At 57.4% G+C, this 13,788-nt stretch overlaps 1 protein-coding gene across 1 annotated transcript in view; it reads right to left on the reverse strand.

The window, feature by feature from the left end:
• CACNA1S (calcium channel, voltage-dependent, L type, alpha 1S subunit) overlaps window positions 1-13,788 on the reverse strand; it is a 50,193-nt gene that overhangs the window by 6,354 nt on the left and 30,051 nt on the right. Inside the window, exons 26-36 of the mRNA XM_009320371.1 lie at window positions 12,221-12,379; window positions 11,766-11,876; window positions 11,176-11,259; window positions 7,672-7,728; window positions 5,544-5,672; window positions 4,812-4,877; window positions 4,201-4,292; window positions 3,539-3,698; window positions 2,852-2,979; window positions 2,313-2,409; window positions 793-895 (exon numbers count right to left, since the gene is read on the reverse strand). Coding sequence (XP_009318646.1) covers window positions 793-895; window positions 2,313-2,409; window positions 2,852-2,979; window positions 3,539-3,698; window positions 4,201-4,292; window positions 4,812-4,877; window positions 5,544-5,672; window positions 7,672-7,728; window positions 11,176-11,259; window positions 11,766-11,876; window positions 12,221-12,379 — 1,186 coding nt within the window. The remainder of the gene's footprint in view (window positions 1-792; window positions 896-2,312; window positions 2,410-2,851; window positions 2,980-3,538; window positions 3,699-4,200; window positions 4,293-4,811; window positions 4,878-5,543; window positions 5,673-7,671; window positions 7,729-11,175; window positions 11,260-11,765; window positions 11,877-12,220; window positions 12,380-13,788) is intronic.

Consider the following 13,788-nt stretch of genomic DNA (forward strand, 5'->3'; position numbering starts at 1 on the left):
CTGTGCTCCTCCCAGGGCTGCCTGCACTGTGCTGGAGGCCACGTTCCCCTCCCCAGCTGGAGGGAAGGCACCCGTGCGGTGCTGCTGGAAGATGCTGGCCCCAGTGGCCCACCACTGCCCAGCCTCACCTCCTGCTAGATCTGGCTGCCCCAGCCCAGCCGCAGAGCTGCTCGTGTGATACTGCCTAACCCACAGGCATGGAAACAAGCTGGTGTGGCATATTCCCAAAGCAGGGCTTTGCAAACCATTCTGCTGGCAAGGAAGGGGGTGAAAGCAACTCCTCCCCAGCACAGCTAAATTCAGAGAGGATCCATCCCCGTCCATTCCAGTCTGAGATTATAAATGCATGGGGAAATGCAAAACTGGAGCAGGTGGTGTTATGCCGGGGGCAGGGGGAGATCAGACTACACTCAACGGTGCAGGAAGGGAGGCCGGTGGCTGTGCATCGTGGCAGGTATGGGAACTGGGTCAGAACTGCTCCTGAGCTCTTTAGGGTGAAGTTATGCAGCTGCGGTGGCATTGGTTCACTCTTCAGGGCTGCAACACATGTGCCTGCAACAAATAATGTTCTCCAGGCTTGGCCTGAGCAGCCCCCTGCACGTGCCCATAGTCTCCGGTCTAATGAGATAATTAATGGCATGAAGCCGAGGATTGCCCCAGAGGGTCTAGCTCCATAGGCAAGTGCTCTGAGGTCCCTGGACAGAGTGGGGGAATGGTGTGTAACCAGCACCCTGCAGCACAAGGAGAAGGTCCCCCAATCAGGCCGTAGAGGCAGACAGGAGCATCACTTACCTTCTGTCTTGATCTTGAGGGCTGTCCTCACCAGTGCAAAGAGGGTTGCATTGAAGGTGACGGTGCCATCACTGTTCAGGGGCATGTTCATGCACACTAGACGCTGCACAGCAAATCAACAACTGTGACCCCAGGTGGCAGAGCAGACTGGCAGCTCCCCGCAAACACCCAGCCTGTCCTGGCTGGAGCGCAGCCATGCTGGCTGGGGAGCAGCTCTGCTCGGGACACTGAGCTGCCGGCCAAGGAGCCCTCCCAACTCTGCCCACTCTGCCCAGGCCCACGGGGCTCTGCACCACTGCTTGGCACTGCGCATGGGCCAGGGGCAGCGACATCACTCATCCTAACCAGCCAGCTAAACCAGACCAAGCTGTGGGGAGAGCCAGGTCAGATCTGTGGAAATAACCCAACCCATGGTGCCATGGGAGAAAATCATAGAATCATAGAATCATTTAGGCTGGAAAAGACCTTTAAGATCATTGAGTCCAACCATAAACCTAACACTGCCAAGTCCACCACTAAACCATGTCCCTAAGTGCCACATCTACACGTCTTTTAAATACCTCCAGGGATGGTAACTCAACCACTTCCCTGGGCAGCCTGTTCCAGTGCTTGATAACCCTTTCAGTGAAGAAATTTTTTCCTAATATCCAATCCAATCCTCCCCTGGCACAACTTGAGGCAGTTTCCTCTTGTCCCATTGCTTGTTACTTGGGAGAAGAGACCAACACCCCCCTCACTACAACCTCCTTTCAGGTAGTTGTAGAGAGCGATAATGTCTCCCTTGAGCCTCCTTTTCTCCAGGCTAAACAACCAGCCAGCAAGAGACACAGCAATGCTCTTACGGAGATGGGAGTCATTCTGCACTGTGCTCCACCCTCCAAAAAGTGCCCCAGGCTGCCCTGAGGGATCTGGGGATCAAGCCTCATAATGAGTTTGCCCAAGACCCACGAGGGTTTACACCAGTGCCTGAGCCCCTGCCCATGTGGTTGACATGTGAGCCTCACACAGGCCCTGGATTTGTGCAGAATGAGCTAAGCCAGGGAAAGTGTACTCATGCCTACAGAGCCGGTGTTTCCAGCTCCCTCAATGCTGTCAGCCCTTGGAAACAAACTTCCACAGCCCAGTTGACGTGGCCAGGTACTCAAGCCCAGCATTGCCCTCCTGTACCAGATGCAGATGTGGGGCACCCACAGTGTTGCTTGGGAGTCCCTCTGCACTGAGGGCTCGAGGTCGGGCAGAGACCAGGCCACCAATGCCATCCCCCTCGGTGTGGGGGCGAGCACAGGCAAGTCCTTATCTTCAGGACCCTGAAACACATCAGCTCCATGCAGGTTAACAGCATCATTCCTTGCCCCCAGAATAATCACCTCCATTAAACACCAGAGGTCAGAGCATACACATAAAACATGACACTGGGAAGCGGGCTAGATTGTCCCCTCAGCCTCCCTGGGGAGGATGCAGAGACAGCTTGGGGAAGGTGCCCCTGTGCCCACACACCCTGCCACCCCCTTGGCTTTTACCTTACAAGCTACACGGTGTGGGCAGAATTTCCCAAAGCCCAGGGGAGGCTGGATACGTCTCAGCAGAGTCACTACATCCAAATGTTTGATCCTGCCCCTGTGGAGGCAACAAACTGCATCAGCAGTGTGGTGGCAGACATGGGGGACAGTGGTTCGGGCAGGGGCTGGGTGGGTTCATCCTTGTGGCCTGCCCCGTGCTCCTGCAGTGGGCAAATCCCTACACTTCCCCATGCTCCTCTTGGGGAAAGCAGCTGTTCCCCGTGGCACTCACAGCAGATAAAGGTGCACAGTGGCACGGGAAGAGTTGGCAGCATCACCAGGGCTGGATGAAGAGGGGACTGGAAGTCTTGTGTCTCCAAACATCCTGATGGCTTATACCAGCCCTGGAATACGCTGGCAAGTCCACATCCACCTCTGAGACGCTGGGATCTAACTCTTAGACAGTGCCACAGCTCACACTGCCACGCGTGTCTCAGGGCAGCCCACCCCAGGCTCCCTATGGATCACTCCCTCTGTGCCACTCACCCCCTATCACTCACTTGGCCTCGGGGTCGTACTCAGCCCAGATCCGTTTGAACTCGTCCAGGTGATGGGGCCCAAGGATGGACCAGTCGCGTGTGAGGTAGTCAAAGTTGTCCATGATGACGGCCACAAAGAGGTTAATGATCTGAGGGCAGAGAAGCGGGTGTGAAGGATGCAAGTCAGGGCAGGGCCAAGCACTCAGCAGGTCTTCGGGCAGAGGGACAGCGACAGACCTCGAAGCTGGCAGCATGGAGCAGGGCAGTGCTGCCTGCGGGCCCTGGCCAGGGCCATGGTAAAACGCAGGCAGGCGTGTTCGGGAGGAGAAGGGGCTTGGGTTCCCCTGAAGCCAGGGAATGCTGTGGGTCACCCCATGCAGGGATGGGCCTCTCACCCAAGGAGATCACGTGAAAGGCTGAAGCAGGCACAGGGCATCTCTTCTCTCCCCACCCTTGCAAGAGCCAACACAGACACATCTGGATGGCAGCACATGGGGGCGGTGGGAAGGAACTAACAGGGGATCCTGGGTCCCATAGGAGTGCGGTGCCAGGTTTACAGCATGGCTGCGTAGATGGGCTGGGGGATGATGCCCCTAGGAAGAGGGTGCTGTGGGCTCAGCCCCACGAGATGCAAGGCTAACTCAACACCAGGGGCTGCCCAGGGCCAGGACGGGGTTCCCAAAGGGAGTCCTGTGGGAGCCAGCATACCAGGAAGGCGCAGAGCATGTAGAAGCTGATGAAATAGAAGTAGGCAAAGCCTGTGCCGCAGGTATACTCCTCGCCCTCGGCAAAGTCTGACTCAGGGTCGCACAGCTTGCCGTAGCTGCAGTCCAGCAGGATCTCCTGCCAGGCCTCGCCAGTTGCACACCTGGGGAGAGGGGATGCCTGCTGGTACCTGCCTGTCCTGGACATGAGCCGGGCATGCAGGGAGGGCTGTGGCCAGCCCAGCACACAGGGAAATGGGGAGCCACTGGGAAAGGGGCGGTCAGGATCCTGGGCTTGCTGTGTTGCTGTGGGGAGTCTGCTATTGAAAGCTCCAAAGTGAATTATTTGGAGTCAAGGAAAGCCTTGGGCTGAGCTCTTGCTTCCCCTTGAGTTTCCTCACAATTCACAAATTAAAATACAGTCTGGGAAGGAAACATTCAGAATAGAAACCCCAAAGTGTCCCTCTCTCCTGCAGCTCAGCCACACCAGGCAAACCAACAGCCACTCCTGAAATGCTTCCACTGCTGCAAGAGATTTTTCTGTAGGGCAAAAAAGAAATCAACTACAGAAATGCTGGTCTCCCTCACTCCAAGCTGGTGGGCTCCCATGCTGACTCTGAGCCCAGGTCCCTTCTGGAGCTGCTCGCTCGCCAAGACAAGACTGACCTGAAGAGCAGCAGCACAGCTTGTGGAAAGGTTTGGAAGTTGTTGTTTCGGTTGATCTGGGTCCCGTCCACCATGGCAATCTTCCCAAACATCTGTAAATCACATTGTCAGGTCCCCAGCACCCTTTCTCAGGCACTGACCACCCTCCAGAGCACCCCTGTCCCTGAGCTCCTCTTCTTCTTGTTTACTTGGCTTTGGGTGTCCCCAAAAGAGTCTGAGATAGGGGTGTGGGTGCTCTGGGGCTCATGAGCTCCTTGGATATTCCTGCCTATGCTGAAAATGCCCTTGTCTACTCTGCACTTCATCTGGGCCAAGGAGATAAGGTCTTATGAACCAGGCACAAGCACTGGTGACTTTGTGTCTCGGTTGTGCCATTGACTCCGAAAGTGCTATTTGCTGCATGCCTCAGTTTCCCTAGCTGCAGCCTGGGGATGGAAGGAGGCTGCTGGGGCTGTAAGCACCCTTGGAGACCAGGGTAAAGTGGTCCCATCATGTGAAAAGTCCCAGGGAGTGCCTGGCAGAGGACTCAGTCCCTCTCTGTCCCATCTCCCCAGATGCTATCAGGCTCAGGGCATATGTTCAAGACCAAATCCCACCCCTGTGCCTCTCACCTGCATCCCGATCACAGCATAGATGAAAAAAAGCATCACAATCAGCAGGGCTACGTAGGGCAGAGCCTGTGACAAAAGGACCATGGCTCGTGTGAGACACCAGCCCAACATCAAGGCAACCCAGGGACAGGAGGTTGGGTCTGGAGCCACTGCGTGAAGCCAGCATCCAGGCCCCCAAGTGGGGAGGGGACAGCTTACTTTCTGCCTGTTCCTCTAACCACCCTCCCACTAGCCCCACTCTCCAGTTCTCATGCATGGGAGGCTTATGCCAGTCCCTGAGGGAGCACTGGGTCTCTGCAGCTGGGACGAAGGCTGAGCACAACCCAGGGATGCCCAGGGCTGAGGGAGCTGCCCAAGCTCAGGGGCTGTGTGCTGAGATGCTGCAGCATGCCTGTGAGCTACCCACTTGGTGCAGAGCCCAGCTTTGCTGGGACCAAGGCTGATGGGTCCGGGCAAGGCCTGCCTGCTTGCTCAGCCCAGTGGTGTCTCAGGCTCTGACACATGGTGGCGTCAGCCAGGGAGACCCCCCACATCTTCCCACCCATACAGGCAATGTTCTCCTACACAGCACAAGCCCGTGGTCCAATCTGAGGCCAGCAGCCTGCCAGCAATGGAGCTTTACTCCTCCGCCTGGTGAGGACAGACTGCTCGCCCAGCTAGCCTGAGGATCAGAGCTTGCTGCCAGCCCAGGGCATGTGCTTGTCTGGGAGGGGAGCACTGTTCCTCACATACCTGGAAGGACTTGATGAAGGTCCACAGGAGGGTTCTGACACCTTCCCCCCGGCTCAGCAGCTTCACTAGCCGCATCACCCGGAACAGTCGGAAGAAAGTGATGGAGACACGAGAGTTGTCATCGGCGTCCTGCAGGCAGAGCACAACACTTGGAGGGCAGCTTGGAGGTGCTGATGCCTCCAGGCAGACAAGGGGGGGTCCAGGTCCTGGCGGGGGAAGGGTAATAAGATTCCCCTCCACCCCCCGGCAGCAGTAATGGTCCCCACAGTCCTTACCTGCATGGAGGACCAGACTGCAAAGGGGAAGTGCTGGCACTTTCCCTCCAGCCTTCCCAATGAGCTCATCTCCCCAGCCCCATTGTCTCACATCTCTGCCCCCCCGTCCCGGGCTGCTCGGGACACCTGTTTATGGGTATGAAAGCAATCCTGTTAGCTAGGGGGATGGGACACTGCAGGGGGAAAGGCATGCTGTAACGCAGGCTGGGAGAGCTGTGCTGTTCACCGCACGCCAGAGAGGGCCACCCAAGGACGGGCTCAGGTCCCTCCAGGGTCTCACCTAGCATGTACCATATGGGACTCTCCCACCTCGGGGCCTATTTGTAAGGTGAGCTGTGGGCCAGGCACCAGGCACACGGAGGGTTAATGATGGCTGTTTAAGCACAGAAGGGTTGGTTTGAGAATGTCGCAGCAGGGCTTTCATGGACCAAAGGAGGGACTGAAGGCAGGGTGGCTCTGGGGGGGTGCTGCCCAGTGCCACCCCTACCTGCAATGACGCCTACTCTCTTGGGGTTGCTGCGGACCCCCGTTGGAGGGGCGAACAGGCGTGTCCCAGGGCTGGGGACTCCTGGGTTCAGGGCAGAATGGGCAGGCAGGAGGGGAGCCAGCAGGCACAGCTCTTGGGCTCAAAGGGCCAGGTTTCTTCTGGGAGCACCTGGGCCATTGGCAGTTGGAGATGCTGGGGGCTTGGTCACCTGCTCCCATGGTTGCTCTGGCACAGCACAGCCTCAGTCTCAGCCTCTGCTACAAGGAACCATGAGCAAACCCTCCTGGCCGCAGCCAGGCACTGCCCATCCTGACTCCATCACCACTCGGGATGCCTTTCCCACTGTCCCCTCGGCCTCCCGGGGCTTTACTGCTGCCACTGGATCCCCCTCAATCCCACCATCCAGCCCACCCGCTCCCAGCTATTTCAGGGCAACAAAACCCAGCTGTAAGCACCCCTCCCAGCAGCTCCAGCTTCCCCAGTCTGGCATTTCTGAGTTCCCAGGACTGCACTGGAAAACACCATCTCCTCTCCCCACGCCTCTTTCTTTTGCCTTGCACTCTCCTAGTGCCTAGCACCTGCCCAGTGAGCATGGTGATCAGGAACATCTCATCAGCTCCAGTGTACCATGTCTCCACCGCTGGGACCTGGGCAGTGCCCAGTGAAGGCCAGCTTGCCCTCCACAGTTCCCAGCACCAGGGCCCTGGGACCCCTGGGAAGAGGCTCCAGCAGGTGGGACCCTGCAGCCAGACCCTCCCCATTTTCAGAGCTCCTACGGGAGCTCCTATGGGCCAACCCAGGGCACCCCCACCCCACTGCATCCCCGTGGTGGTCCCAGCCACCAGCGCAGGGCTTGGCCCACTCAGCCCCCCAGCACATCAGGCCAGCAGCCACGGGCCACAGCCACCTCCCTGGGGGAAGGCACAGCGCAAGAGTCGCCCCTCTAACCATTTCTCTTGCTAACAGTGTCAGATGCTGCATTCATGCAGGCAAATCCCTTCAGGCCTTACACAGACACAGTGATGGTCAGAGGAACCAAGGCCAACTGTCCTGCCCTCAACAGCCAGGGACACCTTTGCTAGATGCTCCGTTCAGGCCAGATATCGCAGGGCAGGGCTGGGCCAGCAGATGGACCCAGATGGGGAACAGCCTGGCACATCTCAGGGTGGGAAGGGGTGTCTGTGTGTGGGCTATCTCGCCCCAAGTCCCTCTCAGCAAGGGGAGAGCTACACCCCAGAAAGAGCAGCTAGGTCTGTCCTTAATGACATGCAGGACACATGCAAACACCGGCCACAGGCACGCTGGCACGGCTGTGGGCAGCAAACGGGAGAACAGTGCACCGCAAGCACATGCAGCTGATATTTACAATGCTATCACAGCCTCCGCTGAGGCAGTACAATCCGCCACTGGATGCAAGAACAGTCTGTCAAGAGAACAAGAGAGTCAGCAGAAGTGAGGCAGGAATGAGAGGGAGGGAGGGATGCATGGGTGGTTGCAGAAGAAGACATAGACACAGAAGATGTGAATTGGGGACAAGAGGAGGAGCATAGAGGAAGGACAGGCAGAGACCTGCCATCACTCGGGCTCACAGACAAGGCAACAAGACTTTAGAGGGGCAGAGGCAGCAGATGGATGGCCAGGGAAACACACTGATCATGAGGGACTTACCCACTTCTGTGTCCCATTGCATCTCACCTGCTGTGACGTACACATCTGGGGCAGGGGTGTGTGGGCCAGGAAATCTGGGCCAAAGCTCAGGACTATGTAATTTTGCTGCCTCCTGTGGACACACCCAGGTCAGGCCCAGGGCTGTGGCAGGTGGGATCTGGAGGCAAGCTGACCAGCTCAAGCCAACCCACGGCTCTTCCCCAGCAAGCTGGGGTGCTCTCAGCATGACTGCTTGGACACCAAGACGAAGCCAGTGCAGGTTTGCTGGGAGCGAGCACCAAGAGCGGTAGTCCCATGCGTTGGTAGAAGGCAAACCACTGCCCAGCACCGTTCACCCACTAACCGAGGGGCAGGAACTCCTGGTCTGCATGCACATCGGCACACGCAGGGCACACGCATTCACACACAGAGGAGTGCTCACTCACACACACACACACACGCACACCAAACCCTTAAGGCTCCTCAAAGCTACCCGGAGACGCACTCCTCTCTGCAGAGAGCCTGGGACACTCCGGGGCAGGGGGACTCCTTCCCGGTGCAGACACCAACACCTGACTCTCGGTGGGGTGGCCCCAGTGCCCCCTGCACGGACCAGGCTTGCTCCTGGGGGCCCAGCCAGCTATTGCAGGTGGCTTTGGGTAGGCTGGCGGGGTCGGCCCTTGCGAAGGGGCTGAGCTTCCAGGGCAGGCAGTGGCAGGAGGGACATTGCCCACCCCCTACACTTCAGAGCTTGGTGTAGCACTGCCAGAGGGGGATTCCTACTTCCCTCTTGCCCCAGACCACTCAATACCCCCGGGATCTGGGGGAATTCAGTGACTGAACAGCCATGAGGATCTGGCTGTGGTGGCTAGCAGAGGGCTCCTGGCAGCACATCTCTCCCCACCGTCTCACCCTGACAGCCGCACACAGAGACATGAGGGAGGAGAAAAGAGGCAGAATGGAAAGAGAGAGGAGGAGAGGACAGACTTTGCAAACCAGAGTTGCGTGCCTGGGTGCCATCAGGAATGGCTCGCCTGTTGCGAGGTGGCACCCGCCACTCCTGCAGGCTTGTTTCATGAAGGCCACCCTCCTGAAAACACTGTAGCCCCCAAGGTCTGCCTGTGCCAGCAAGGTGATCTATGATGGGTGCAGTGGTTGCAAACAGCTCCTGGGGACCAGAGGTAACAGACCCACCTTGCACTGACCTCTCAGCATGGAGGAGACTTACTGGAAGGGGAGGTGAGGTTGCCCCCCCGCCTCTTAATCCTAATCCCCCCGCACATGACCAGATGGCCGGGAAAAGCTTGGCAATGTTGGGAGAGATGTGGGCTGAATGGAGAAGAAAGCACATGGAGGAAGGGTGGGGCAGCTGTGAGGGGCTCTGCTCTCAGGAGGGGACCTAGATGGTCACTGGGGCATGAGACCTGCCAGAGCAGGACTGCCTGTGAAGGAGGTCCCTGAAGAGCTTGGGGGACTGGGAGGGGGAGACCAGCGCTCTTAGTGCCCCAGCACCCAGACCTGGGGGAGAAGACCAGGGAAGGTCAGGCCATATAGGACATTCTTGAAATCCTGCCTGGCCTTCTGCACAGCCCTGCCACTGCCAATGGCATTGTGGTACACAGACCACAGCACCTGGGTCAGTCCCTGCGAGCCCAGCCAGGGCACTGGACTCCTCCAGGTGCCTGTGACCTGTGTCCCTGGTCATCCCCACAGACCCATGGCTGAGCACAGCAGTACCTTGGCATCTGTGCTAACTGACCCGCTCTCTCGCTCCACAGGGACTGAAAATCTCTGCCCAGTACACGTCCTTGAGCACCCTTTGAACTTCATTTCTGAGTGACAACAGGATGGGGAAGGAGGTAGTGCACTAGGAAATGATACCCTACAGGCAATGAGAAACCAGGTCACAGGTGGAGAGAGCTGAGGGTTCAAGGATGGGGTCCTGGAGGACCTGGTGACAGATGAAAGAGCTGGGAGCTCATCAAGGCTGAGAAGCCCAGAGGCTAGAGGATGGCAGTATCAATGTGCAGGGCTGTGCAGGGGGGAGCACGTTGCTGTCACAGGGGAGTAAGGTGGATGGTTTTGCTCATCCCAGATCTTTGAGGCCTGGACCACCCTCCAGAGAAGAAGGTGACCGCCACTAAGGGCCCCTGAACATCCTCTCCTCCCCAGCACAGAAGATGGCTGAAGGTCACCCTGTGCAAGGGTGGCAGTGGCAGCAGCTCTGCCAGACACAGTCCTGCGGTGCACCGGAGCTGGCAAGCCCTGCTCCCAAGAGGAGATGGCATGTGAAGTCACTAGAGAGGGTTAATCTACAATCTACCCAATCCTACAGCTGCTTCTGGAGTTACCATCACATCTGCTAAATGCAGCACATGACCTCCGGGTGCAGAGGGGCATTTTCAGTGCTAGACACAGGGTGTGGATGTCCCAGTGCCATGAAAGGCAGTGGCGCACTGGCTTCCTAGCACTGCTCTGAAAATGCTCCCAGCAGAGCGCTTACCATGCAGCCACTGCCTGCAGCCACCCAGCCACACAGTTTATATGGTGTCGAGCTTCTGAAATAGTGTATAGAGCATACACATACACATATATACAGCCAGTATGTGTACACGTATGGATCTCTGTACAGAGGGACAAACGCAAAGCAAATGCCTTGAAATCTGATGTGTCTGATCCTCCCCTGGCATGGGACAGCAGTGTCCTGTGGGTACAGGGAGCTGTGGGAACCCTTTTTCTTCCCACCTGCACTGATTTGAGGCTGGATGTGTGGGTGACTGCCTATCCAGGTGTGCGCACGGGGAAGACAGGCAGGATGAGTGGGGCAGGGGCTGGCATGTGTCCTGCTCCTCATGGTCCAGTTCTGAGTGAGTAGACTGTTTTCCATAGGATCCCAGTGCCTACAGATTCAGGGGAAGGGAGGGGAGGGGGCACTGTGACACGTTGGCTGGCTGGGGATGGTCCCCTATGTTTAAACAGTGCTTTAAGGTCCACAGGGCCATGGCTGTGATCTCCACACACTCATGCCACGGGCTGATCCTGGCTTGTCCCTCCTCAGAACCAGAGCAGGGAGAGAGGAGAGGACACCAACACTCTGCAGAGTTGGACACCACACCAGCACCCCTGTCTCGCCCCAGGGCAGGTGCTGCGGCACAGCCTCAGGTGGGTGCTGGCAGTGGTGCTCTGCAGGGACACCCTCATGCCCGAGCAGCCTGACACTTACGTCAATCTCGCTGAGGATGACATCAATGATGCTGCCAATCACTATAAGGAAGTCGAAGACGTTCCAGGGGTCCCCAAAGTAGCCCTGCCAAGGAAGAGCCAGAGAATAGGAATGAACATCCAAGGGTTAAGCCAAGGAGGAGAGAGATGCTGGAGCCCAGAGGAAGGAGTGCCAGAAGGATCACCAGTGACCTCTGGCACTTCAGGGAGAGCCAGAAGAAGGGATGGTGGTCAGACCTTGCACCCTCTCGTCAATTGTTTGGTCCTGTCTTGCAATGGTGTGAAATGAGGAGGGTGGATTGAGGTGGCTAGAGCTATGACCCCACCAGTGACAGATGACCCTGAAGATGGGAACAATGCCTGGCTGGATTGGGTTGGATTTGGCTAGCAAGGGTAGCCCTGACGAACAGTAGTCCTCCCAGAAACTCACAGGTCCTGCACATGGGGGTCCCCAAGGGTCTCGCAAGGAGAAGTTCTCTGGAGTTGCAGGCCTGGGGGTGCTTGTAGCGGAGAGATGCCAAATGCAGGGTAAATGGACCCCCCGGCCTGGCCTGAGGCCCTCTCCTGCTCTCTGGACCATGCCCTCCTCACCTTGGCTTTAAAGGCCATGAGCTTGAGGATCATCTCCAGGGTGAAGAGGATGGTGAAGGCCACGTTGAGGATGTCTGAGATGTGGTTCATTTCTGCAGACTGGTTGTAATGCTGAGGAGAAGGCAGAAGAAGCCATGTTAGCCCATGGCAGGTCCAGCCTCTGTTGTGAGCTCAGAGGTGTGTGCTGGATGCAGACCCCACCTCCCACAGACCTATGGCCCAGCAATGGTCAGCAAAAAGGAAATTTCCCCCCTGCAGCCCCTCCTCTGGGCTCCCCACATCCAACCAGTCCCACTTTGCCCCTATCCCCAGAGGTGCTGAGCACACACCATGAGCTTTGCTGTGTAGGAAAGACCTTCTCCCCAGAAGCTCTCCTGGAGGTGGCAGGGCTGAGCTAGCCCATCCGCCACCATGGACACCCCTCCACCACCCGAGGTGGGCACTGTGCCCCTTACCTGCATGCCCAGGCAGATTGTGTTCGGCAGGATCAGGAAGAACATGAGGTACTCAAAGTAGGAGGAGGTGACCACATACCAGATCTGGTACTGGTAGGGGTTCTTGGGGATGTAGCGCCGCAGCGGACGAGCCTTCAGTGCATACTGCACACACTGGCGCTGGGGAGGGGAGGGCAGGTGTGATCCCACAGCGAGGCACAGGGCAGTGCCAGGGGCACAGGCACAGAGTCAGCACCACCGGCAATGCTGCACGTCCCCACAGACACAAGTTGGATCTCCCCCTTCTCTCTCAGCCCAGTGACATGGGCCAGGGACAGTGATGGTTCAAGTATCTGCTGTGCTTTCTGCAAATACACCCCCAGAGCACCCATATGGGACAAAGTTTTCAAAGCCACTGCTTGCCTCCAAAGGTTGCCATGCTTGCCTTTGTACCAACCCCTCCAGTCAGACCCTGCCTGGTTACCATGGCACTTTCCCAGGGTCTCTCAGGACTGGCCAAGAGCAGCCTGAAGACATCACATGAACCAGGGGTGAAGGGGGCACTGAGTTTTCTCTCTGAACCTGAGAGGTGCTGAGCAGGCCCTTCTCTCCCCAGCAGGCCAGGGCCATCTCTGCTGGGTTCGTGTGCAGCTCACATCATTCCCAGCACCCTCAGCTCAAGGTGCCCGTGCTGCATCTGCAGGCTTGCTCAGCACATGAGCATGCCAGCACCTCCTCTGGGCCAGCAGGCATCCCCATCTAGCTGTCTTCCCCAGTGTGTGTCACGTCCTCTGCCAATGCCAGTCTCGCTTCTGCTGCTTTCAACCTTGATGTCGCCGGCCAGAATCACAGCATGTCAGCATCACAGAAGGGCTGACAGTGGAAGGTGCCTCTGGAAATGGTCTAGTCAAAGCTCCCTGCCCAAAGCAGGGCCAGCTAGAGCACGTTGCCCAGGACCGTGTCCAGTTGGGTTTTGAATACCTCCAAAGATGAGACTTCACAACCTCTCTGGGCAACCTATTCCAGTGCTTGACCACCCTCATCATAAAAAAATGGGTTTTTTTATGTTTGAATGGAATTTCTTGTTTTCTTCAGTTTGTGCCCATTGCCTTTTGTCCTGTAACTGGGCACAACTGAAAAGATCCTGGCTCCATCTTCTTTACACCCTCCCATTAGGTATTTATACACATAGGTAAGATCCCTATGAGCCTTCTCTTCTCAACACCAAACAGACTCAGATTCTCAGCCTCTCCTTATATGACAGATGCTCCAGACCTTCAATCATCTCAGTGGCCCTTTGCTGGACTCACTCCAGTACGTCCATGTCGCTTTTGTATTGGTGAGCCCAGAACTGCGCACAACCCCCTGCTCCAGCTCAGTCTGGGCACCCTACCTGCACTAGAAGGCCCACTCCCTGGTTCTGGTCCACTCTACCCTTCCCTTGCCAGGCTTGCGTTGTGCCAGGCATGGGTCCAGCTGACCCTGCCCTGGCAGCAAACAGACCTGGGGCAGGTTCAACTCATCTGCGCCAGCAGTGCCACCACTAAGGGCTGATCCAAATCAGCCAGCCCCAGCAGTGCCAGATCGAG

Source organism: Pygoscelis adeliae, unplaced genomic scaffold (assembly GCF_000699105.1).
Source record: "Pygoscelis adeliae isolate BGI_AS28 unplaced genomic scaffold, ASM69910v1 Scaffold343, whole genome shotgun sequence".
Lineage (NCBI taxonomy): Eukaryota > Metazoa > Chordata > Aves > Sphenisciformes > Spheniscidae > Pygoscelis > Pygoscelis adeliae.